The sequence below is a fragment of the Silurus meridionalis genome, chromosome 2 (genome assembly GCF_014805685.1).
Source record: "Silurus meridionalis isolate SWU-2019-XX chromosome 2, ASM1480568v1, whole genome shotgun sequence".
Taxonomy (NCBI): Eukaryota; Metazoa; Chordata; class Actinopteri; order Siluriformes; family Siluridae; genus Silurus; species Silurus meridionalis.
This window is the reverse complement of record NC_060885.1, coordinates 10,633,632-10,660,323: the sequence shown is the minus strand read 5'-3', so window position 1 is coordinate 10,660,323 and position 26,692 is coordinate 10,633,632. Positions and strand designations below refer to the sequence as shown.

Here is a 26,692-nt window from a genome sequence, read left to right as displayed (position 1 = left end):
CTTGTTGCCTTATTGTGATTTGATCCTGAATGTGTGTGTGAGAGTTTCCCAGCTTTGAATACATTTCATAAGCTAAAATAGGACTCTTTACTCGAGGAACCTGTCAATTAAACAGCCAGCTGAGAAGAATGACAGAAGCTAATACTTGGAAAGAATTAAAGAATAATAATAATAAAAAAACCACACTTGATTTTAAGAGCATTGGCACTGAGCATGTAAATCACAGCTGTTCTGTTCTGCTGTATAAGGCGGATAAAGGGGTCATGAATTTAAGAACATATTTTCAGGCTTTTAGAAAAAACGAATGTGTTCCAGTGGAAAATGCATTTTACTGCATTACGTCCATTTGCCATTTTATAATTGCGTTAATCTAAACGCGTTTACTAATACATTTTAACTTGAGCGGATATTTTTGGAGGAATGCGAGTCTGCATTTTATAACCTGATTGGTTTGATCTACATGTTAGCATGAGATTTGTGTCCATCATGGAAAAAGTCTGAAAGAACGGTGCATCTAGTTCTTGTAAACTTTGAGTAATATCCGAAAACGGGAAATAGAAGACAGCAAAACCACTAGAAGGATTTAATACTGACTGCATCATTTAAAAAAAATTTGACTCAGGGGTGAAAAGGGGTAAATGATTCAGGTAGCATGGGAAATCTTACTGTAAATTTATCAAAGAAAAGCATACACCGAGCAAGAAATGCAGGGGAAGTCACTGTCACATGACCCATTTAACTTCCTCAGGGAACTGACATTTTTTCATTAACATACATACATTTATTATATATATATATATATATATATATATATATATATATATATATATATATATATATATATATATATATATATATATACATACACACACACACACATACATACACACACACACACACACACACACACACACACACACACACAGTACAGACCAAAAGTTTGGACACACCTTCTCATTCGAAGAGTTTTCTTTATTTTCATGACTATGAAAATTGTAGATTCACACTGAAGGCATCAAAACTATGAATTAACACATGTGAAATTATATATGGAATTATATACATAACAAAAAAGTGTGAAACAACTGAAAAATGTCATATTCTAGGTTCTTCAAAGTAGCCACCTTTTGCTTTGATTACTGCTTTGCACACTCTTGGCATTCTCTTGATGAGCTTCAAGAGGTAGTCACCTGAAATGGTCTTCCAATAGTCTTGAAGGAGTTCCCCGAGAGATGCTTGGCACTTGTTGGCCCTTTTGCCTTCACTCTGCGGTCCAGCTCACCCCTAAACCATCTCGATTGGGTTCAGGTCCGGTGACTGTGGAGGCCAGGTCATCTGGCGCAGCACCCCATCACTCTCCTTCTTGGTCAAATAGCCCTTGATGCCTTCAGTGTGACTCTACAATTTTCATAGTCATGAAAATAAAGAAAACTCTTTGAATGAGAAGGTGTGTCCAAACTTTTGGTCTGTACTGTACTGTATATATATATATATATATATATATATATATATATATATATATATATATATATATATATATATATATATATATATATATACACACACACACACACACACACACACACACACACATATACACACACACACACACGTATATATACACATACATATATGTGTGCACCGTACAGCAGCATCTCTCTACATTCAGATCAACCAGGAGGCAAAAATCTGAAGTAGTATATAAAAAATTATATATAAAAACCACACTTTCATTTTCGATAAATTCAGAATAAACTCTAATATTCCAGGTTGAATAAACAACTTTTCCTCATACAAATAAAACTTTAAGGCCTGCAAAATCTTAATATGCAGACTTTTTTTTGAAAACATGTAATGTGCACAAGTGGTAGTGTTTAAAAACAAAACAAAACAAAACAAAACAAAAACATTCAGCTACTACGCACTGGCCATTCTTCAGTAAAAATGGAATGCTGATCATTTTGTTTGTACGTCCTTTCATATTAAATTACTTATCAAAATAAACAAAATATAAATAAAAAAAAATTTAAAAAGTACATGACAACTCCAGCAGCTTAACACTTGGGCTAAAATGCCCCACTGTTTTGCGAATCCTCGACACAGAAGGATCATTTGTCACCATTTACTGGATTTCAGTCAGAATGCTGGTTTGTGCTCGAGAAGGAGAGGAGAGGCAGCGCATTTTAGGAAAAGAACTCCTTTTCCAGTTCGAAGACAGATGGACGACTTGGTGTGCTTTGAATTCGGCAAAGGGGAACGGTGCAGTCTCTTTTCTGTCCCTCTGTGTCCACGTCTAAAAGAGAGCAGCCCATTTTGACCTCGGAGGCCAGCACGATGCCCAGGCTCTGCGCACTCTTCTCTCCAGAGCAGTGACCTAGAGAGTAGCTCTTGTTTCTGCTCCTCAGAAGACCCCAGCAGTGAGGTTTAGATCTCAAAGACAATGGCCTGGGCCTGGAGACTGAGTCAGGGGGAGTCTGTTTTTCCTGGCTGCCCTCTGGGTTTTTTTTCTGGGAGGACATTACTCCAGAGCTCTCCCCAGCAGGGCTAGACATCATACAGTTTGTACCAGCTGCAAAAAAAAAAAAAAAAACCCAAAACAAACAGTATTTAGACAAACAAAAGACTGAATTAAAGCAATATGAATGCTTATCCGGAACCAACCCCAGCCACTCTCAGTGCCGGTCCCAAGCCCGGATAAATGGGGAGGGTTGCGTTAGGAAGGGCATCCAGTGTAAAAACATGCCAAATCAAACATGCGAATGGTCCGCTGTGGCGACCCCTAACGGGAGAAGCCGAAAAAAAGTATCATATATATCCAAACGTGTGTGGACAATTGAAAAGAAAAAAAAAAAAAAAAAAAAAAAACACCCCTGCATGAGCTTGCTGAACATCTCATTCCAGATTTACGACATTTGGCAGACGCCCTTATCCAGAGCGAAATACAACTGATTATTTGAGGGTTAGGGGCCTTGTTTAAGGACCCTGCAGTGGTAGCTCAATGGTGCTGGGATTTGAACTTATGACCTTCAGTTCTTGTGTCAGGTACCCACATTGAAGGAACGTGCCTTGGTTGGTTTGTAAGACTAACCATATTTTTTATTAGGGTTTGTAATATAAAATGTTCAATCAAGGGATTTTCAAATGTCCTAGGTCTCAGTGAAAAATTTCAATAGGACAAATACTCAATAGGACATCCTAAAATAATACTACAGATAACATTCACTCAGCAAGTAACAGAAATGTAGATGCAGTCAGAGATAATTGCATTTGAAGCATCTTTTATTACTCACCATTCTGACAGACAGCAGGACTGGATTTCTTCCTCCTGAGCCGGGACCCAGAGGTGGTGCCATGCTGTGGTACTAGCGGTGGGCACGGATTATCACTTCTGCCCACGTTTTTGTCGCTCTGGCTGATATTGTGGAATCCAGAGCCGTTGAGTGGTGTGTTAGTTACAGAGCTATGCTCAGATGCCTCAGATTCTAAGTGAAGGAGACACTTGGTCGAGGTGCATTCTGAGATTGAGGACATGACCAGCAGGCTGTCGTCCCTGCGTGGGCTGGAACTGCGCCGAAAACGTGTGGCACGCTGAAAAATTCCTTCCCGCTTCTTCCTGTCTTCTCGAGGCTCCACCTCATCAGTGGGTGTGACCTTGTGGGCATCTCGCAGGTCTTGGCCGAGAGCCACAGCGGCTAGAAGCGAGGCACAACCGTACAACACTGTGTCAGTGCGCCGCAGCCCACCTGCACGCTTTAGACTGTTGGTGGGTGTGTGCTGCGGAGTTGTGCTGGTTGAGCTGGTGGATGTGGTTGGCTCCTCCTGGCTCTCAGTCCCACAACCTATACTGACCCCAGGCCCCTCGCTCTGCTCGTCCTTACACAGAGGTAGATCAATATAGACCTGATTGGGGAACTTGAGTTGCTTTGGTTTGCTTTCTGTACCATCGAGAGAGCTTGTTTCGTCTTTAGCCATCCCTACACAAGAATGTTTATTATATTAGTGATACTGCAGGTAAGAAGAGAATGGGAAAATGGAGGCTGCGTACTATTTCTTGCTTACCCTGCTCAGCAAACAATGCAGCTAATGGAACAGATTTCTGGGATTTCAGCAGAGTAGTAGACCAAGGATTGTTTCCATCCGAGAGAGGGCGAACCCTGCAAACAAATAATCAACAAGGCAGGAGCTTACAACCATGATGAAAGAACAGTTAAGGGCAGGTTTAAACCCAACTGCAATGGATGCACTGTGTTCAGGTTTTGTTTTTGCTTTTTTTATAAATAACAATTGAAATACAGGCAGTCCCCGAGAATGGAGACATGTTACAATGACATCATCGTAACTTGAAAATATTGTAAGTTGAGACATGACCTAGCCTATCCAGGAGTCTTAAATAATGGCGATCAGTATGGAGCAGTGTACCGAATGTGTTAATTTAACAAAATGCATTATATAATTTAGCGGAAAATTTCCGTGTCCGGCTACACAGATAAAAAGGTAAAGATAAAACTACCATCCTGGCAGTGTCTTACGAATATTTAAATGTCAAATTTTTATTTTATTTTATTTTTAACAAATATTCACATTTTTGCGATATTATAGACATGAGATGATATAGCTAGTTAAACTAATTCCGTCATCTTCTTGATTCTATTGTAAGAATAACTTTGCATCTGTTCATGAAGAATTCTTGATGTCCAATAACCAATAACATGAGTGCACCAACAACGTCAGGAAAAACAAACAGATAAAGCTCTGTGTTAAACCTTTCAGCACTGTTTCCTCTCTCCTTGGTCTGAATGGAGCTCGGACCCCACGTGCGAACCTTCTTCTTAATGCCCTTCTTTGCATCCTCAAACTCCTCAGGCTTATAGATGGTGCTCCTGCCCCATGTCCTGTTGCTCTCGTCCAGTGTTACTGCAGTGGAGAAAAATGTATCAGTCATGAGGATCAATGTTCCCAATCACACTGTGACACATCCATTAAGACGCCAGGTTTGCTTGATTTTATATTGAGCAGGTAAATGACTTGCGTTGTGTCTGAAACAATGACCTATTCACTATTATAGTGCATCGCTTTTAAGCTTGTTTCCAAGTGTACAAATGATTTATCTGCACTGCATCATTTGGGTTGGTATGCAAAAAAATAATACTGTACCAGAAAACTCTGGTGTGACCACCTAAACAATTATCCATGCTGAAATGTGCAAAGAGTCTGACTAACTGAAAAACTTTTTTCAGTTTGTCTGATTAAGCAGAAATTGTAATACTGCATCAATTCACAGCTAGTGCTGAGCTCTCATCATCTTGTACCATATGTTCATCTAAAATCTCTTAGGTTCGGACCCCACAGTTGGCTGTGTGATGCTATATTTGTTCCTGCATATGATGCGGATTTAATTATTGTATTGTAACAGTGCTCTATGTAGCATTCTTTATTTTTCTACATACACAACAGTGAATAGGGCACCATTTCCGACACAGTGACACATTTTCTGAGTCATTTTGGTTTACTGATTACAGGCAAAAGATAAAATCTTGCTTTATGTAATCATTTCGCATTGTCTGAAATCCACCCTGTGAAATGCTAATTGTGCGTTGGTGAAACCTACGAGGTTCTGAAGCTGATTACAAAAAGCAAGATGTTGTCTTTTGAGCAGCACCACACCGTTTTTTGTGAAACGTAAAGAGGAATAGCACAGAATGTAAACGAAACTTCAACCCACTTAGTTTGCACCCTGCTAAAAGTGTTAATTTGTGAAAAATAACCGATTAAACTGCAGTCCACAGCTACAAAATCCTGGCCCTTGTGTTAAAGGGGGAAACGGAGAAAAAATAAAAAGCCTTAACATCACATGGTCCTTGCCTTTCCTCCCTGTATGAGGTTTACACTCGTTTGTGATATCCACATCTTGGTGATACACATATAAACTGTTCTTGTGTGTAGGATCTCTGGAACAGCCCACTGAAGGGAAAGAACCGTGTCAAACAGTGTGCACTAGGAAAGAACCACATAAAGGAAAAGTCTGGTGTTCCAATATTTTTGGGAAAAAAGTATATTTTTGTAAGTATTATTTTATTTTACCAATTTTACATCAATAAACCTGGTGTTTGTATAATATGAAAATATTTTGCAATATAAAATAGTATATATTTATATTAAAATCAGCACTTTGTTACCCTGCATTCACACCTCATCCTATTCAAAATCACTCAATGCTGGACCCAGTAGTAAGAAATTGTGTCTTTATCTAATGTTATAGTCAGGCTAGTGCAATATCCATACAAACTATGTACAAAAAAAACCCACCATTTGACTACAGATCATTTTGATCCAAAATTCTAATAAATAAATAAATAAATGCATCTGCTACTATTCTCAAAACTCTGCATTTGTTTTTGTTTGAGTGTTTCTGTAACCTTTTATGTGATTAAAAAAAACCTGTCCTCTGTTCTGTTAGATTTTTGGGTAACCTGAACACAACCAGTAGCGTGACGAGCAACCAGACGAGCATCCCTGACCAACTCGGGAGCTGTGAGTAGACGTAAACACAGAGACGATGTTTTACATATCACTGGCGCATGTCAGCGAATTGCTTTGCTTCTCATTTGCATCAAATTAAACTTCACCTGGTGCCGTCTCTTACCTCGCTCGCTTCATGTCATCTCTGTGGACACGCTACGCTGCAGCCAGTGTGAGCGCAGGGTAAAGTTGAAATGAATAACGATTATAATTGAAAACATTTTTCTGGAGCTAGAATGGTAATAACGTTGAAAAACCAGTGTAGAAGTTAAATAAGATGAGATAACCGGGAGTGCAGTGTGTGTGTGTGTGTGTGTGTGTGTGTGTGCGTGTAGAGACTAGAAACTCAAAGCACTTTTGCACTTAGCTCTGGACAAGGGATCTGCTAAATGCCATGTGTGTGTGTGTGCGTGTGTGTGTGTGGAACCAGTACATACACTGGATGGCTCGCAGACGGGGGATGAGTGTGGGGCTGCTGGGAGGGCTAGAACTGGTGCTGTTCAGGCTCCTCCTCTTCTCCATCGATGGCGAAGCCTGCACTGTGATCTTATGCTGAAAATCTGACACAAATATATATTAATATTCAACAGCTGACTAAGACTTTACTGGAGCAGTGACTAAACACACCCCAGTATTCACACCAAACAGTACAGTCGCTTAAACGGGGTTACCTGAGGGCAAGCTGATGCGGTTGCCATCCTTCAGCTTGAGGCGACTGCGCTTAAACTTGCCCTTCCTCTTTTTCACATTGGGTTTGTCCTTGTTCAGCTGGAAGATGAGGATGTTGAGTTCACGCTCCAGCACATTGATCTCTCTCTCAGCCAGTTGCTGCTCTCTCCTTTTTAGTACCTCCTCGAGGGATTTCTGTTGCAGCGCCGCTCGCATCAGCTCCTCCTCACGGGAACGGAGCTCCTGAAAAACCACAGAAAGTTGAACATCTTTCTCATGTAACTGTAGTTAAACCAAGAAAAGCCCAAGTAGTCCGACAAGCAAAGCTGTACACAACACACACATTTTCCTATAATCAGATCCATTATTTATAAGAGAATATGTTCCGTCAATAAGTCTTACAGAGTCTGACAGCAGCAACCAGTATCCAGTTTTGAGTAAACAGCTTTCTTCAGTACAGGGAAATGGGGATAGTACAGGAACATTTTCGATGATGGTAATTATTTACATATGTGGTACATCAAGGCTGATAAAGCACTAAATTAGTGGTGTGTAATATCTATCTATCTATATATACATACACACAGTATTTCACAAAAGTGAGTACACCCTTCACATTTCAGTAACCATTTTAGTACAACCTTCTCAAGGGACAATACAATGAAAATGAAACTTGGATATATTTTAGTCAATATGCAGCTTGCACAGATTTACTGTCCTCATACAGCCATTAGTGTCAAAATAGCTGTCAACAAAAGTGAGTACACCCTAAATCCACGTCCTATTCATCATGTTCATGTTTTTAATCTTCTTGACAGGACCAAATTTGTTTATCTTGTATTAGAGCAGATAAACGTGGTGCTTTAAGTCCAGTTCTCTTATACTGACCACTGAATGCTCAACATGGCAACTCATGGCAAAGACCTCTCTGAGGATTTAAAAATTAGAATTGTTGCTCTCCACAAAGATGGCTGAGGCTATAAGATCAGTAACACCCTAAAAACTGAGTTACAGTACAGTGGTCAAGGTTTTCCAAGACGGGTTCCACTCGAAACAGACCTCGCAAGGGTCCATCAAGAAGTTGTGTCCTCCTGCTGTGCGTCAGGTGCAGAAGTTGGCTTCAGAAACAGATGCATGAGTGCTGCAGCATTGCGCTCAGATCAAATGCCACCCCATTTGGGTAATAAAGTTGTGAATGTAAGTGTGTGTTTTACATTATTATTTAAATATTCCACTTATTTTAGCAGACTTTAACAAATACTGTACCACCGCACTGACTATAGTTTCTTTTTTATACTCCTGGCATTGCTGTGTATGTTTTCCAGTTTATTGAAAATTTTAAAGTGTTCAAAGTGCAAGGTTGAGACTAGACACACTTGTAGTCCGCCACTTGATATGTTCCTGAGGAAACTCTGATTTTAACTATGTTCCACATGTAAAACGGAAAAACCCTGTTTTAAAGCCAATTTCATACAGGTTGCAATAAATGTATATGAAAAGCTAAAGGACATTGAAAGAGTAGGATCTTACAAATACCTGAGTGTTCATCTGATAAGCAAACTGGACTGGACAGATAATACTGAAGCAATTGATAAGAAAGAATAGAGCTGACTCTTATTGCTGAGGAGACTAAGGTCTGTTGGAGGGCAGGGAGAGCTACTAAAGACCTTTTTTTTTTACTTTTTTTGTGGTGGACCATCTTCTATGGTGTGGTCTGCTGGTGCAGCAGCAGCATCTCTATTGCAGACAAGAAGAGACTGGACAGGCTGATCAGGAAGTCCAGCTTAGTCCTGGGGATTCCCCTGGACACTGTACATGAGGTTGGAGAAAGGAGAATGGTAGCTAAACTATCATCATTGCTGGAGAACGACTCTCACCCCCCCGTATGAAAGTTTTGTCTATGAGCAGCTCCTTCAGTGACAGACTGTTACATCATTAGTGTCTGAAGGCATGACAGAAGGTCTTTCCTCCCTGCTGCAATTAGGCTGCACAATCAGAGTGAACCAGTGACCGTAATACATACTATGTGCAATTTGTTTAAAGGGGTAACTACTGCATTGTTTGTCTCTTTTCCTTTTGTATTTATACACTGACAAACATATGTACTGTCTACTTTAAATATTTGCAGGGAAATTTCCCCACTGTGGGACAAATAAAAGGTACACCTTATCTTATTTAAATAAACGCATGTAACTGGTTTTAACAAGCAGCAGCAAAGGATTCGACCTTCAATGATTTAGCATGTTTAAGACTACTGTAGTTTCCGGACTATTAAGCGCACCCATAAGCTGAATTTGACAAAGATTTTTATTTTGGACATGAATAAGCCGCACCTGTCTACAAGCCACAGGTGTCTACACTGAAACTAATTAACTTTACACAGGCTTTAATGAAAGACAGTGTCTGTTACACGGTGTAACGGGTGAAATATGTTGTGGCTCTTTTAAGAGCAGAGCGGCATTTTGGGAATAGCCTTCCGCCCCATTTTTCCAGTCTTACTGCATGTGTGCAAGACCGAGGAATATGTCCTTATTATTTTCTGATGCTCATTTTTAAGTTTCTTTGACTAACCCGTAATGCTGTTGCCAAGAAAAATTAAAAAAGCATGAGTTTTGGAAATCTGTCTGTGCTTATATGATTTCTGTTGCAACTGGAGTTAGTGAGCTCTCCCATGACCCAGATTCAACGCGCTACAACGGCTTGTATCTAAACAGTAGCCTACCAAGAAAGTCATTGTTCACTGTCTTCCTCCTTCCTTTCACAACTATTTCTTTCTCGAGTTTTTCTTTTGCCATCGTTGTGCGTTTAAAAATCACCATCGGTGAAGCTTTTCTCCCGATGCCGTGCAGCTCAGAACACAGGTGAAGTGCGTTTTTTCGTTTCCGTTCGGAAATTTCATTTGTCTAATGTTATGTTGTTTAGTTTTTTGGCTTGAAGTTTGTGACACCGGGAAAAACCCAGGAAAAATCCATAAATTAACCGCTTCGTTGTTTAAGCCACGGGGTTCAAAACGTGGGGATAAAGTAGCGGCTTATAGTCCGAAAAATACGGTAGTCACTGATCAATGCACAATAATAATGTTTCTTCAGGGTTAGTGCTAAAAAATTAACTAAATATAGACATATCTCCGGCATGTGCAACTGCACACATTGTCAGCCCGCATGTCTACATAAAGTCCTTACGAAGTTTTTGTGACTTTTTTGCTTACTGGTAGAAAGCTGGGATCCAAGCAAATACAGTCGTCATCTATCAAACACCAATCTGTAGATATTATCTGTATATATGAACATGAAAATTACTTTCTATAGAAAAGTAAACCCCTTTTGCGATCAAGGTATTCTCGTGTACTTCAAGGTTACTAATGAACTGACCTTCTCTTTAGTCCGTAGCTCATCAAACATTTCCTGGATCTCCACCCTCCAATCCTCCTGCATGGAGTGGAAGGAGTCCTGCGGCATGGTGGCCATCACGGCCTCCTCTATGGCTGTCAACTGCTCCAGGATGGTGGTGAACATCGGGCGGATGTGGGGATCCTGCTCCCAGCATTCTAAGGTCACAAACGTTATGCGTTGAGCTGGAGGGTACCAATCAGTCGTTTCTAATTCCGGAATCAAAGTTACCGAATTGCTAAATGTTTCGAATTAGCTCAGTGGTTAAGATGTTGGACTTCTGATTGGCTGATGGCGAATTCCAATACCAGCACACCAGGGGCTAAATGTTAGGACCATGAGCAAGGTCCTTCATCCTCAACTGCTCAGTTGTATGAATAAGATATTTTGGATCAGTTGCTCGAAATAAGAGCATTGGGCATGATGTCATATATTAAAGTGGCTGTTGGTGGTGTGGTTACACACCGGCTCTGGTGCACATGCAGGGTATCGGTAGGTAGCGCATTATGGTTCTTACCTAAGACAGAGAAAAGAGGGGGAGCTAACATGTTTCTTTCTCCCTCTCTCTCTCACACACACACTATGTGATCTTCAGCGCTACATTGACTTCTATGGTTATATATAAAAAAAAGGAGGTCCTCACCCTCCTTGTGGATACTGATTAGATTATTAACTTAGTGTTGTTCATGAAAACCACTCGGCATTATGTATCTTGACAGGTGGAGATCATAAATCTCTCAATTTAGGTGAAAATAGTGTAGGATACTGGAAATGGTTATTGGCTTATGAACCAATGACACATACCTTCCATGAGCTTGGCAAAAGGCTCAGGGCAGGTGGATGGAATGGGGAGGGTTAACTTGTTGACTGCCACTCCATAGGCAACTGCCAAACCATCAATTCCACGGTAAGGTACCTCTCCTGTCAACAGCTCCCAGAGAAGCACCCCGTAACTAGGAGGAGAGAAACAGATCTCGATATGGTTCTTTCTGCTAATGCATACAGCCTTATGAGCATCAGCACATGAACACTATAGTGACAATCAAACTAGGACAGTTTAAATCTGAACTAATGTCCATATTTGTCCATATTTTTAAACTATATAGTTACACCTTTTTCTTATTTTATATTCTATTTCCATTACGATGTTGGACAGTAGTCATAAGCCTTTCACTACGTGTAATCTGTAAGAACGTGTATGTGAAATAAAATTTTATTCGATTTGAAATAAGCATATGACAAGGTCTTACATTATTCTTGATGTAAAATTAGTGGCAATATTCAGTTAAAATTTTGTCTCACTGCCTTTCAGTTTTTCCCCCCCCTCACCCACAAACCTCTGGACCTTTTCCAATGCTTTATCAACTTGCCAAATTGCTACTGTATACTTTAATGATCTTAGTATACACTGCTATATGATTTTCCCCAAACTATTTTAAACAAAGTTGCAGCGATATAATTACACAATATTTATGGATGTGGCAGAATTAAAAGTCAAATGAGCAGGAATATCTACAATCCCATTCCAAAATCGAGTGGAACAGCTTCCGAGAACAGTGGAAGTTATTAAAGCAGCAAATAGGGACTACATGAAGTAGGGTGTTCAAATAGCACATACAAATCAGGTCAGACATTTGTATATAGGACAGCGTGAGGCGATAATTTTATCATAATGACCACATGCATAGAATGTATGTAATTCCACCCATACGGTTTCTAATAAGATTAGTTACTGACAGTACAGATCCTATTATCTGGACACCGACATCAGAATGTTCTAATAAGTGGCACTAAGCTAACATCAGCAGCAGCAGCAGCCTTTTCCCATTAATACAATACATTTTGACTACATTCTTGTACACATTACCATGTTTAAGTAAATAAGTACATAAAAGTTAAACAAACATAAAACGTGAAATACAGAGTAGAAAAGTTTAATAGAACACAATGCACTGCATTAAGTGAACGAGTAAAACTCATTTCATCTTGGCTTTATAACATTTAAAAAAATCAAAGCTCAAAAAGAATTATAACTTGCACACTACATCTTTTTCTTCTTTTTCTTCTTCTTATTATTAGTAAGTTAAACTAACAAAAATCATTTTATTTAGTCGTTTATTTTGGTATACTGCCTTACCTCCACACATCACTGCCTTTGGAGAACAGAGAGGATTTGATCACTTCAGGAGCCATCCACGAGTATGTGCCAGCAGCGCTCATTTTAGTAGTCTTGTGCCACTCTCGAGCCAAGCCAAAGTCAGTGATCTTCAGTGTCTTTCTACCGATGTCGTTGTTCTCAATTTTTTCAAGTAGTAAAACTGGTGGAGGAAACAAAAGAATGCAGACGCACAAATGATAAACACAACCTACCGTTTTCATTCATGTAAAATATTTATATTATATTTATATAGTAAATTTAGTCATAATTTGGTCTCTATGGTGATCCTTTTAATCAAAATCAGCACAAGAAATCAAACAAACAGATTTAGTAGATAGATAGATAGATAGATAGATAGATAGATAGATAGATAGATAGATAGATAGATAGATAGATAGATAGATAGATAGATAATCCACTTTACAGTTACAGTCAAACCAGTAGGGCTGTGAACAATGCAGTTATTTAGAAAAGATAAGCTGGCAAGCTGCAGTGTTTGTGCTGTAGTTCAGTCGAGGTCATTATGTGAATCTGTGCCATTCTGAAGAATTGGGGTCATGTTGGTGAGAAGAGAGAACAGTGATTGGGACGGTATGCAGACTTTGACTACATAACACAGACCCATGACAGTGTGCATATCGTCCCAAACATTGTTAAGGGAAATGATAAAAATGGTGTGACGACTGCACTGTGATGACAGTTCAGCGTTACACTTCTCAGAACTTCACTGAAGGACCTGGGACTTTCATCAGTGAATCCCAAGTGGATGTCCTGACAGGCAGACTACAAACAGTCCAGTTACTAAACATACCTCTCTCTCGCTTGAGCCTCAGCAATAAAGCCCCACAGGGGTGTGTCATGGGCCACCTGAGGTACCGGTACTCACTTCCTTATGACTATGTGGCCACATCTCTGTTTAAGATGAAATGGCATACATGAGAAAGATTAAAAGCCTAGAGAACAACCTCCTCCTGAAAGTCAGCAAGACAATAGCTGACTTCAGCACAAAACCTACCAACTGCTTAAAAAAAACTGGGCCCAAATAAACATAGTGGCCCATACATGAACATCTTGGTGAAGAGGTCAAGGCACTGATCAATGCAGACACTCAAGTCTTCAGACTGACCTCTAATTTAATTTAATTTACACAAGAAGCTTCACACGAGCACCATGGAGGGTACTCTGACAGAAAGCATCACAGCCTGGTATTGCGAAGAGCAGCAAGAATGATAGGTGGGCCCTCTAAAGAGTGGTGTGTTCAGCTGAGTGTACCATCTGCACTGAGTTCCTTGCTCCCTGCAGTCTATCTACAGCATGCATAGCTGGACCAAGGCCAGGAAGATAGTGAAGGACTTCAGCCATCTGAACAATGGACTCAAATCTGTTGCAGTCAGGGAAACTCTTCCACTCCCTTAATACACAACATGGGGAAGAAGGCCTTCTGGAAGCTTCTTCTGGCCCCTCAAACAGAAAATCCACTCACTCCCACATCCCCATATGTTAGTTCATTTGCCTGCATTACTCCATATTTTTATATTATATATATATATATATATATATATATATATATATATATATATATATATATATATATATATATATATATATATATATATATATATATATATATATATATATATATATATATATAAAGATAGTAAACACCGATTTATTATAGATGTTGGCAATTTCACGACTCACGTTCAGAAATACCTCAACCTGAGCTGGCATTGTATTTACACTTTTCTACCCAAAAAACAAGTTCAATTCTTGAGCATGTAAATTCACAGCTTTAAAAAAATATAAATAAAAAGTTGTGCTTGCAACCAATAGAATTTACATTCGAATACATGGAAAATGAACAAGTGACACAGGAGGAACAGCAGCTCATAGTGTTTGATTTACCATAAAAACCCTTCAAACACTCTAAGTGTGATGGTAATTTTGCTGCTATAAGTGAGTCATTTCTTATTATAAATCGATTTCAAATAACTAACAGGCAGCAGTCCAGGTCTGTCTCGTGCACCAAAGTTCAAGTCATCATATGAGATTAGTTGTATTGCACAAACACATGACCCGATTTCTTCCTTTCTAGATCCTTCATATCCAGACATGGCTGCAACTTAAAATATTGCTGGTTCCCAAATCTGGACTTGCATGAACGATTAAATTCAAGTGCACTGTCTACAATTCAATATTGATAGGTCTTGGTGAACACAGAATTATGGAAAGACACTCCCCATAACATGAACAACACAACCTTATCAACCAAATCCCTTTTTAAAAAAAAGAATCTTTTGCACAGTCACCAAAGGCTGCCAGTCTAATGCAGTGCTTTATCTTGTACTATTTCAGGTTGTGTATATTTGCCTCCTTAAACACATTTCCAGCCCCACATAAGTAAAAGAGGCGAGGAAAAATCTCACCACTCAGCTGCATGGAAAAGTAAACAAGTGCAAAAAAGTGGCAAAGATTTGCGACTAGACCATGACCCTTTCAAAACCCTTTGTCAGTGTTACTGCTCGATCTCCTGGGAAAGCCACTACAATATTTCCTATAGGACCAATATAATCAAGACCACACAAACACCAGATCCTAAAGCCAGAACTTCTAGAAGAGTGCATGTCAAAACTACGGTTTAATGTTAAAATAGAGCTTCTGCACCAATTCACTAACAGTACCGTATTTTTCGGACTATAAGCCGCTACTTTTTTTCCTACGTTTTGAACCCCGCGGCTTCACCTGTGTTCTGAGCTGCACGGCATCGGGAGAAAAAACGTTTTTTTTTTAACGCACGCCGATGCCAAAAGATAAACTCTCGAGAGAAATAGTTGTGAAAGGAAGGAGGAAGACAGTAAACAATGACTTTCTTGGTAGGCTACTGTTTAGATACAAGCCGTTGTAACGCGTTGAGTCTGGGTGAAGGGAGAGCTCGCTAACTCCAGCAACAGAAATCATATAAGCACAGACAGGTTTCCAAAACTCGTGCTTTATTTTCTTGGCAACAGCGTTATTGGTTAGTCAAAGAAACTTAGAAATGAGCATCAGAAAATAATAAGGACATAATCCTCGTCTTGCACACAAGCAGTAATACCGGAAAATGCAGTGCAGGCTATTCCCAAAATACCGCTATGCTCCTAAAGGAAGCGCAACATATTTCACCCGTTACACCGTGTGTAACGTGTCTTTCATTAAAGCCTGTGTAAAGACAGGTGCGGCTTATTTATGTTAAAAATAAAATATTTGTAAAATTCAGTGGGTGCAGCTTATATATGGGTGCACTTTATAGTCCGGAAATTACGGTAATTAATCAGGTTTAGTTAAAATTTCGCCAAAAAAGTGATGAGTCAGTGAGATTCTGATAAGCCAGACCATATTACAAGAGTCGGACATGTTTAAATTCGGTAATAAATGAAACCAAAACATGGCCACTTTCATCCTTAAAGCAGTGGTGTTCAGAAACATAATAAATGTAGTGTTACTGTACTTAAGCAGTTTTTTCACATATCTGTACTTTACTGAAGTATTTCCATTTGGGGCAACTTAAACTTCACTGCATTTCAAAGTCAAATATTTCACTTCTTACATTTTGCGAAATCAATCGGTTCTTTTTACTTATTACCTTCTGGACATAATTCTCTGGTCACTCCCAAGTACAAATATAAAAAGTTTGAGGCGGTCATTTGCCGTCCAGGGACCAAAGCTGTGGAACGCACTTCCGCACACCTTCGAAGCATCACTGTGTTGAGTGTTTTTAAATCGCAGTTGAAAACACATTTATTTATACAAGCTTTTAACACATAGCCTGTTTCGACTGTTATTTTACTTTGTTATATTTTGTTGTCTTTTATTGTTTTTACTGGAAAGTGCCTTGTGCTCCTTTTGGCTGTTGTAAAGTGCTCTATAAATAAAATATTATTATTATTATTAATATTATTATTATTAGCGGATAAGAGCTTTCCTCTCTCTCAGTGCCATGTCATCTTCTATGGTTATGTTCATGGTGAAAGCTTAGTTTTGTTATACAATTTGGTGGAAAATGTTAAATATGTTTAAGATTAAAAACTTAGAACGTAGAAAAAGTTTCTCCAAAGGCTATAAGTATTGCAGTCCATCAAAACATGCTTAATGGACATCGAGATTTGACAGGTTTGGCATTTTGGGGGATTTTTTTTCTCTCTCGTTAGTAAAAATGCGTGTGTTAATTTTAAGTGTCCCTTTTCATCCCAGTGATTGTTGAAAGTGAGAATCCCACCCCAACATCGAGATTAATTTCATGTAGCTTGTTATTTAAGCAATGATCCCATTCCAGTTGCCATTTATTTTAGATGTATGTATTTACTAATGGTCTCAGATCTGTAAAAGCTATGAGGCATTTAATTGGTTCTGAAGATAGAGCTTTTTTGGCAGCATTGTCTGCTTGCTCATTTCCAGAGATTCCTGAGTGTCTATGATAAGAACTTAACTGGTCCACCAATCAGAGTAAAGCACGCACTCTGTTTTGAACTTTTTTGATTGCCGCTTGGTACTTAACTAAACACGAACATACAGTTTAGCACCGGCTCTACATCAAGCAGAACATTCTGAAAGAAATAAACGATGGAAGAAACTCCTGACTCAAACTTGCCACAACACCATGACCTCATTTGTGTGATTTTCTTTTTAGTAGGTGAAAAGGTCATGATAATCTGAATAGATATCAATCAGAATTTGACTATCAGTTTATTAACAGATTAGTGTACTAAGAGTAACTTTTGTACTTTTACATAAACCAAGTTGATAAAGCAGAGTCTTGTGATAAAAAAAAAAAAATGATAAAAACATTATAGCCATAATAAATCCTAGTACTTTGGATACTTAAGCACATTTGAAAAGCAAATACTTTTGTACTTTTACTCGGGTAAAAGTTAAAAAAATGTGCATTTTATTTGAGTAATATTTTAAAGTGTATCTCTACTTTAACTCAACTACATGGTTTGTGTATCGCGTCCACCGCTGCCAAAAGATGACATGTGAACGGACCATTTCCTGTAAACCCACCAGCAAACCTGAAATGAACTTTCAGTCTCATAGCTAACAGATTCAGACCGATACATTTTAAAATCACAACTAAATCTTGCTGGTCAAGTGAAAAAACAATTATAATTATTTTAATAAAAAAATATCACTGTATGGCGAGCACTAAAGTCCATACACTGCTGACTGCAACCTCCAACTTTCTCAAGCTTGTGGCCAGCAAAGTGTACAAGAACTACTAAGAGAGCATGCGGAGCTGGAAGTGAATGCAAAGTCAGTAGTTTGTCATTGCGTTTATGGACTGGTGCCTAGTAGGGCTGCACGATTTGGGGAAAATGTCATGTTGAGATTATTGTGGTCAATATTGCGATATAATAAATGGTATCATGAGTTTAGTTGATTGGTGATCAACAAAAATGCACACAGATTAGCGATAATGCTGAAATGTGTATTTGTGAAAATGGCCACATGGAATCTTGCTCAGGAGTTAACAGACACCAGGAGAGAGAGAGAGAGAGAGAGAGAGAGAGAGAGAGAGAGAGAGAGATACCAGGTAGAGCTGATGGCTTATGGGGATATGTGTATGGGAATGTGTGTGGGAAGGCGGCATAGCAAAAGTGAATGAAAAGTAAAAGAAATCTCTGTCTGATGAACCGTCACCTATCGTCTCTTCCTTCCAACCCGGAACAGTACGATCTGCTGAAGATGTCATATCGCTACGTGATGTAGCAACTTTAATTTAGCGAATGTTGCACAGTTGCTTCTCCCGGTCTGCACACTCGGAAAGAGTATCTGGACTTTTTTTTGTTTTGTTAGCGGAGTGGAAAATCTGCAAACTGTTCTCAGAAAGTGTCCACACATGCACTTGTTTGTTTCAAATCGCAACATTTGCCGTCGTCTAATGGCACAAGCGAATGCGATACGAGTAATCGTGCAGCACTAGTGTCTAGTGTTTTTTTTATTTTTATATCTAAACAGGAAGATGTGTATCGTGAGACTATTTGAAACAGGTTAGGGCGGTTAGCATGAACATCACCACAGCTGTTTTTTGCAGCATTTAAAACACTTAAAACTTATGAAGGAAACGGACACCTTTCCCCCAAACAAAAAAAAAAAAATTGACTACCTGGAGTCAAAGTTAAATGTTCTGCAAGGGTCATACTTCATCCAGCTGCAACCTAAAAGCAGCAAACATGCCACTTACACCCTAAATTAATGTTTAGGTTGATTCTGAAATTGGAGCAGCTTTAAGAACCAGTAGTTAAAGCACTGGCAGCAGAACACTTCCAGTAATATATTATTATCCCAAACAGCAATTATGCAACCAGTTTTAAAACCCACTATTATGCTGTAGACTGAATTGGTGTCTCTGTATTATACTGGAAAGTGATACTCGTGTTTCAAATCAAAGAAAGAAATAGTGATTAAACAAGGAACAACTTCTGTTTTTTTTTTCTTTCCTATTTTTATGTACAATATCTACGATAATACTATTTGAATATCCAATCTTTTTAGGCTTTTCCCCCCAATCTCAGTGCAGCAGAACTCGCTCTCTGCTCTCTGCCCTCTTCTGCATATACATGAGCTCACAGATGACCATTAGCTAGTGCCATGTTGACTGGCAGCAAGGAAATATTATGCCATTCCTTTTCACACAAAGAATTGAGGGTGCAGGTTTTCATTCCAACCATTTAAAGGCCACACTCGAATCAGTGAAAATGAAAATCATGAGATATAAACGGGTAGAATCTGGTGTGGGCTTGCTTGGGTGAAATGAAAACTTGCACTCACACCAGACCTTTGTGGAAAAGATTAGACACCCCTGTTTAATAACATTTCTCCCAATCAGGCCAGTTTTGCTCCCTTGGCGGAAGCCTTGTCTGGGTTTGACTCCTGGTGTTCGGTTGAAGAGCCGTACTGCAATTCTTAAACGCCAAAAAATCACTTAAAATTACATACTGTACAGAATTCAGATTCTTGGTGCAAAGTTAGAACTTTTGTTACTAGTTTTCATACAAATACAAATCGCGTTCTCTATTCTGTAGATGGTGCAAAATAATTTGCACCCTTGATAGCAGTATGTGGACATTCAGGTCCCAGCAGAGTGAATGCAGATAATTCTATGACTGAATTCAACTCAATAATACATTTGTATAAAGGGTTGAAACGATTCCTTGAGTAACTCGAGTAATTAAAATACAAAATAAAATAAAAATCATTGATGCTTCGTTTTGTCAGTTTAACTACACACGAAACATAGCGTTTCCCCACGGACCATTAATAGTGATGCGCGCTCTGACCAGGTAAACACAGAAAAACTCAAAGAACATTTTTGGAATAGAAAAAAATATATTTAAAAAAAAATTAATTATGAAGCCCTTTTCCACAACATGAAAAAAAAAAGTTTGCCTAATTACAACTTTTTCCCCACTCGCAATTCCAACAAATTTTTTATTCATTTTTTTTATGTTATATGCAATTAAATGCACCGATTTCCTTGTGTGCCATTTCAGCAATTTATTTTCTCATGTATATTTAGTATTGCTCTTAAATTAAGGAAAAAGTACCTCCTATCCAATTACTCGATTAATCGGTGGAAATAATCAGTAGAATACTTGATTACTAAAATAATCGATAGCTACAACCCTATTTGTATAATTACAGAAGCCCTATCTGCCACATCCACAGTATCTTGTTAGCCAGACCCAACACAGACAGTTTAGCATTAAGTGTATATCAGCCAATGGTTCCATCTCAGTCAAAATTATCATACAAAATTCTACTCGCCTCCAGAAAAGGCACATCAGCTAGTAATGATCACGGACTGACAGTAACAATAGTGCTGGGAAAAGTACTGAAATACTAAAACAAGAGCCTTTGCTAACTTTTTTTAAGCCGAATATAATGTCAGAGCAAATGTGCTAGAATAATGAATCATTGTTAAGAAATCTGCTTGATAAACAAGAAACTTTCAAAGGCAGTAAATTAAAGAATTTTCTCAATCGTTTGAAAAATGAATAAATGGAGATGAGATTTGAAATCCTTATTATAACTCTGAACATCCCAGCATTCAGCTTTCAGTTATCGCTAATAGAGTCGCTAAACTACTACACGTTCCTCCAACGATCTCTGTTCTAAATGGCATGCCTTCTCGAAAAGCTTCGCGTTCCGGAGATTCTTCGAACTTTTATTTCACGTGGTTGAAACTGGATATTAACGTGTGCGCCGAGGCTTTGGCGCCGGGCCAGGTTTCAGTATGACTGCTGTGTGCAGTTCGGCATTACACATGCTCCTCAACAGAGAAAGCAGCTGCCATTGAGGAGATTAAATATAATGGAAAATAAGCCTTTCAGCCCGAGGAGTCGGCCATTCTTGGGACGGCGGTCACCTAGCAACCGGTGCTTGACCACTCCATTGTACAAACTTGTGTTAAGCTTTTGCCCCCTCATTAGAGACATTCCTTCGAGTGAGGTATTAAAAGATTAGGGCACACAAACACTATTTCGCTGACTTTTTCCCCCCTCGGTCTTAAAGGATAATTGCGGATTTTTACATGTGGACGCCGGAGAACGTACATTTCCGTGATATTCGAATTAAAGAGTAGTGCGTCCGGCGCGTTGAGGAAAAAGCTGTGTGTATCTCTCGAACAATGTTTGTTTCACCTTTTCCCGGGTGAACAATGGCACAGTTGAATGACCCGTGGGCTGCCTTATTCACCGCGCTCCTCCTTACGAGGCGAGCTGAAAGTGTGGCCTGTCAGAAAAGCTCTGGCGCACAGTGGGTGGTGGCGCGAGTTCAGACCTGTGCAAACACACACACTACTTTTCAATTAAGGTCAGCAAGCTTCTAGTGTTGTTCGTCACAAACCCGTGGAAGGACAAACAAACTGCACTGGGTTAACGGTAGATGCTACATAAGAACACGGGGGTGGACACTGCCGCGCTTCGCTGCCTCTCGTGCGCCGGGGCTGAAGCTTTCAGAAGAACGCTGGTGTTGCAATCAGATTTGTTTTCAATACTATCACGATCATTCGTTCACACGTGCCGATCGAGGCTTGCGCCGCTTCATTATAAAGTCCCAGGGGCATTTCGGCTTGCAAAAGCAAACATTTTAATATCTAGTGCACACTTTAAAACGCTCTACTCCTCCAGGCTCAGAGTTTTTCTCAGACGTGCGACAATGCAAAGCAGTCAATTTACTTTCATCCGCCCTTTTCAGGGTTAAAGGATTAGCAGCACTGTTTAAGTCGTAGCATTCATCCTGTGGGAATCACAAGGGTCATGCAATACTGAGTCCTTTCCTGAGCTGCTTTCTCAGGAAAACACCGAGATGTTACATGCAATGTTTTTTTTTTTAACCATATCTGAAGCAATATGGTCGAAAAGAAAGTCACTGTCGGGGAACCGTGGAGCTGATTTAATCACGTGGGTCATCGCACAAACCATCAAATCAACTGTCCATGTTTACTGTGAAATCTGCCAAATGTTTTATTTTTGTCCAGAACTGCATATCTAGATTTTTCTTATCTGGAGCAACAAGATGTTCACAATTCACACACAATTCAGCTTAAAAAAAAATTTTTTTTTAAGCTGTCTGACATCTACCCTTTAGGTCTGGGGCAAAAGTTTAACGTTCGTTTCCAAAACAGTTCTTTATGAGACATTTCTATTTTAGAAAAATATCTAGTTATGCAGGAATTTCCTCATTCCAATGTTTAGAAATGGAACACGTCTCCTGCATCACTGGGCGCTGGGGGAAGTTTGGCAAAGGCACCAAAGTGGTAACTTAATACCAACCCCTTCAAACCATAGTATAAAACCGAAAGCAATCACAACCAAATAAAGACTATTTATAGCAGGAATCCCTGGTCTAAATACTATTGGGAAATAAGCACATTAGAATCATTTGTAGGCATGGTGGGGTTTTGTTAGTGTTTTAGAGGCATGCAGGCGAGATCTTTGGAGAGACCAGCTGTTCAAACCCTTACTTCATTTCACATCCTCATAAGAGTGGAACTAACCAACACACACAAGAAACCTGGAGATGGCCCTTTTCCATGGGTAGAAAACCTCTAACCTCAGTGAACTCAGCCTTGTGTTTCAGTCACTAATGAAAAAGCTTTCGACTTTCTCATGGAGAACACGTTCCAAAGTATCAGATTTATCCATATAAACAAATGATGCGAAAAACCTTCGTTTTCAAAAACCTCTCGCTTCACTGCACCAACAAGAGCAAACCAAAACATTAGATTGATAAAAGCAAAACACGTTTTGTCCTGTATTCAGGAGGTCCTAGCAGCATCTCTGAAACGGCTGGATCGACAAATGGACATGCATGCCATTTTGCATAGCGATATCCGAGAGTTTATGCTCTTCTCTTACATTGTCTAGTCGTTCACACAAAATTGCATGGAAGAAAGTTCCCGGGTGTCTTTGCCTGATATCTGATGTAATAACTCCATACACTTCATGCATAATATTCATACATAATCAATCCCCACCAAAGAATTTGACCCAAAATTAAATTATTTACAATTTCATCAGAGAAAACCCTTTAACAGTTTTTTGGCAGCTTTATAAACAAAGGATCAAACGCCAATTCCTTATTTTTCCCCACAAGACGAGCACTTCAGATAGTGAACAGTTTGCACACATGGGCAAAGAGGTTCCCAATCTCCAACCTACAGCACTCTATCTGTGTACTGAGCCCATGCGGTCACTGAAGTCAGACTGGCTGCACACGGGAACAAGGCCTAAGTGATTATTTACCCAGAAAGTGTGTCGAACCAAAACGTGCTTCTTAAAGCCTTTGTTTGTTTTAAAGTGTTTTTACGCTAAAACAGTTGTTCAGTAGTGAATAAGATCAGAAGCCAAATGAAAGATTCACATTAGACAAATTTAGGAAGGAAAAAAAAAAAAAAAAAAAAAAAAAAGATCAGAAACATGCCGGTTTGTTGGACTGGGTTTCTAAATGAGCATGACAATTAATGATTAACACACTAATTGTGAAAGTCATCAGGAACATGACAGTCAGACTGAGTGAAGCAGAACAAACTGCAGCAGCCCTATGAGAGGAGATAAGAGGACTTTGAATGGTGCTGTACAGGTCTGAGCAATATTATGATGTAAAACTGACATTGTGGTCAATACTAGTAGACTTTTCTGAGACCATCATAAATTCATAAAACTTTTTCAGGTTTTAATTTCACTTTGACCAAAAAGTCTCTTACTGTTGCTGGACTTCAGATCGCGGTGGATGATGGGAACGGCGGCCTCCTCGTGGAGGTACTGCATGCCTTTGGCTATCTGCACGGCCCAGTTGACCAGGATGTGCGGCGGGATGCGTCTGCCGGTGAGCGCGCGGTTCAGGGTGCCTCCCTGCGCGTACTCCATCACCAGGCACAGGTTGGGCTCCTCCAGACACACGCCCTCGAGCCGGATGATGTTCGGGTGGCGCAGCATGGCGAACAGCTTGGCCTCCTGCCTGACGCTCTCGGCGGTAGCGGTGATGTCCTCGTCTGGGTCCTGGCGCGCCGCCTTTACCGCCACCACCCGCTCGCGCCATGTGCCGCGGTAGACCTTGCCGAAGCCGCCGACGCCGATGATCTCCTCGAGGACGAGCGCGCCGAACGGGATGCGCAAAGGATCGGACGAGGACGGCGAGGAGCCCGCGGGCGTCTGGTAGGTGACGTAGTTGGAGGGGAAAATGCCCACGCGGTGGTTGAGCTTGCCGGTCCACCAGCCTTCGTCACCCGAGACCGCCGCGTCTTTGGAGAGCACCTCGACCACGTCGCCGCGCCGCAGGCTGAGCTCGTCCTCGCCGCTCGCCTCGTAGTCGTACGCCGCGGTCCAGAGCGAGCGCGCGCGCGTGTTCGCCGTCGCGTTCGTGGGGGAGGAGGAGGAGGACGCGGAGCTCTCCGGCCAGCCGTGCTCCTCTAGTCGGCCATCACCGTTCGGGAAAACGGCCCGGGGAACATCCATGACTCGGCGCCTGCGGTGGCACCATAAGGTGGGTGCGCTGATGATCCGGGCGGAGGAGGAAAGCAAACAGGTTCGCGTTACCTCTCCAGTGGCTGCAACGCGGACGCGCTCATCACCCGGTGCACGAGTTTCTTACTTGTTACGGGCTTTTAGTGTGTCCTGTCTGCGCCCGAGCATAGCATACTGTCCTCCTCATTCACCTAAACCTGAGCCTGGAAAAGTGCTCCAAGATGATGTTACACCACTAACTTCCGGTGTTACACAGAAAACTTTTTCCAGAGTCGGAGTCGAAAAGGCCACCGCTGAGTGACTAGCTAGCTAACATTAGCAAAGAAGTAAACATACAGGTGCTAATCATCTCCTACCTGCACAGTTCAGAAGAACCGGAGCACAAAAACATGTTGAAATAAAAAAGAAACAGTTTTTCCTTCTTCTCACTTCCACAGTGAGTTAGCGCGCGAGCTACACCGAGTCCTCAACAAGTTTACTAACCGCCTCTCAGTTCACCTGACTCTCTCTCTCTCACTCACACACATCCGGAAACACGGCTCACAAAGCAAACATTTGGCCACAAGAAACTCCAAAAGTCCACGATTCGGTTTAAAGAAAAGCGCTGTAACCACAGAGAGATCCACAGGTCCGGGAATTCGGCTCGGTATCTCGGCGGAACACAGCCATGGCGTCAGCCTGCCTCCGCCACTCAGCCCGCACACACGCCTGCTACACACACTGGGAGGCGGGGCTACGGTCAATCACAGGGAACTCCAACGAATCAAATTTCGGCGTCACGTCCTACGCCCCGCCTACAATGTTTTTTTTTTTTTTCTCCTGCAGCATTCCCGTGCTTCGTGAAAGCCAATGAGTGCATTCTGATTGGTTGCGAAAAGCCCACGTGACCTTTATGAATTGGTGTACACAGTATTTAGAAATGATTACAGCAATGAATATATTTGTACTTGCAGGAATGTCTAAAAAAAAAGTAATTCTGCCCTCGAAAAGTTTACAAAATCTGTTTTTTTTTTGTTTTGTTTTTTTTTTTACAAAAATTTAGTAAACATCTTTTAGAATTAAAATGCAATTTTGTCCAACATGCTCATTCTTTTTAAGGATAAGTGATGAACACATTAACAATCACAGAAAGATTATATATTTCTGCATTTCATATATGTTTCAATAATGCATGTATTTTATTTGTTAAATATATAATATAAACAATGTATGATGGATTTTGGAAGACATTTTGCCAAAAAATGGTGTTAATATATGAAGACATCCAAGAGATAAAGTGGCTCAGTGGTTAAAGCTCAGGTTTACGTCTATGACCTGACCCCATGCTCATGTCCATGAGAGAAACCTTTAAGCTTCTGCTTAGCTGTAACCTTTATTACTGTAAGTCATCATGGCTAGATATATACACTGAACAAAATTCTACATGCAACACTTGTTTTTGCATTTTTCATGAGCTGAACTCAAAGATCTAAGACTTTTTCTATGTACACGAAAGGACTATTTCTCTCAAATATTGTTCACAAATCTGTCTAAATCTGTTAGTGAGCACTTCACTTTTGCCAAGATAATCCATCCACCTCACAGGTGTGGCAGATCAAGATGCTGATTAGACAGCATGATTATTGCACAGGTGTGCTTTAGGCTGATTACAATAAAATGCCATTCTAAAATGTGCAGTTTTACTGTATTAGGGGTCCAAAAGCAGTCAGTATCTGGTCTGACCACCATTTGCCTCACACAGTGCAGCACATCTTCGTATAGAGTTGATCAGGTTGTTGATTGTGGCCTGTGGAATGTTGGTCCACTCCTCTTCAATGGCTGTGTGACGTTGCTGGATATTGGCAGGAACTGGAACACGCTGTTGTATACGCCGATCCAGAGTATCATAAACATGCTCAATGGCCATGCAAGAACTGGGATGTTTTCAGCTTCCAGGAATTGTGTACAGATCC

General features: G+C 40.3%; 1 protein-coding gene across 2 annotated transcripts; it reads right to left on the bottom strand.

The window, feature by feature from the left end:
• Positions 1–1,893: 1,893 nt before the first annotated feature.
• Positions 1,894–25,742, bottom strand: map3k21 (mitogen-activated protein kinase kinase kinase 21). 2 transcript variants are annotated; one of them, XM_046836440.1, is made up of 11 exons: positions 23,981–25,742; positions 12,715–12,895; positions 11,382–11,530; positions 10,560–10,735; positions 7,191–7,431; positions 6,957–7,079; positions 5,863–5,961; positions 4,764–4,914; positions 4,060–4,154; positions 3,291–3,974; positions 1,894–2,569 (listed from the first exon to the last, which is right to left on the bottom strand). In XM_046836440.1, the coding sequence occupies exons 1-11, from the start codon at positions 24,729–24,731 to the stop codon at positions 2,184–2,186; spliced, it is 3,036 nt and encodes a 1,011-aa protein (XP_046692396.1). In that variant the 5' UTR covers positions 24,732–25,742; the 3' UTR covers positions 1,894–2,183. The 2 variants fall into 2 exon arrangements, with proteins under 2 accessions (XP_046692396.1, XP_046692403.1); XM_046836447.1 differs by lacking the exon at positions 5,863–5,961.
• Positions 25,743–26,692: the final 950 nt, after the last annotated feature.

What these genes read in the sequence shown, in the direction of transcription:
- map3k21 (XM_046836440.1), bottom strand. Translation starts at nt 24,731, where the DNA reads ATGGATGTTCCCCGGGCCGTTTTCCCGAACGGTGATGGCCGACTAGAG. An exon ending in TTTTGCCAAGCTCATGGAAG is followed by an intron (nt 10,736 to 11,381) that starts GTATGTGTCATT and finishes TTGTGACCTTAG; the next exon opens with AATGCTGGGAGCAGGATCCC. An exon ending in CCGTCTGCGAGCCATCCAGT is followed by an intron (nt 5,962 to 6,956) that starts GTATGTACTGGT and finishes CTTTCCCTTCAG; the next exon opens with TGGGCTGTTCCAGAGATCCT.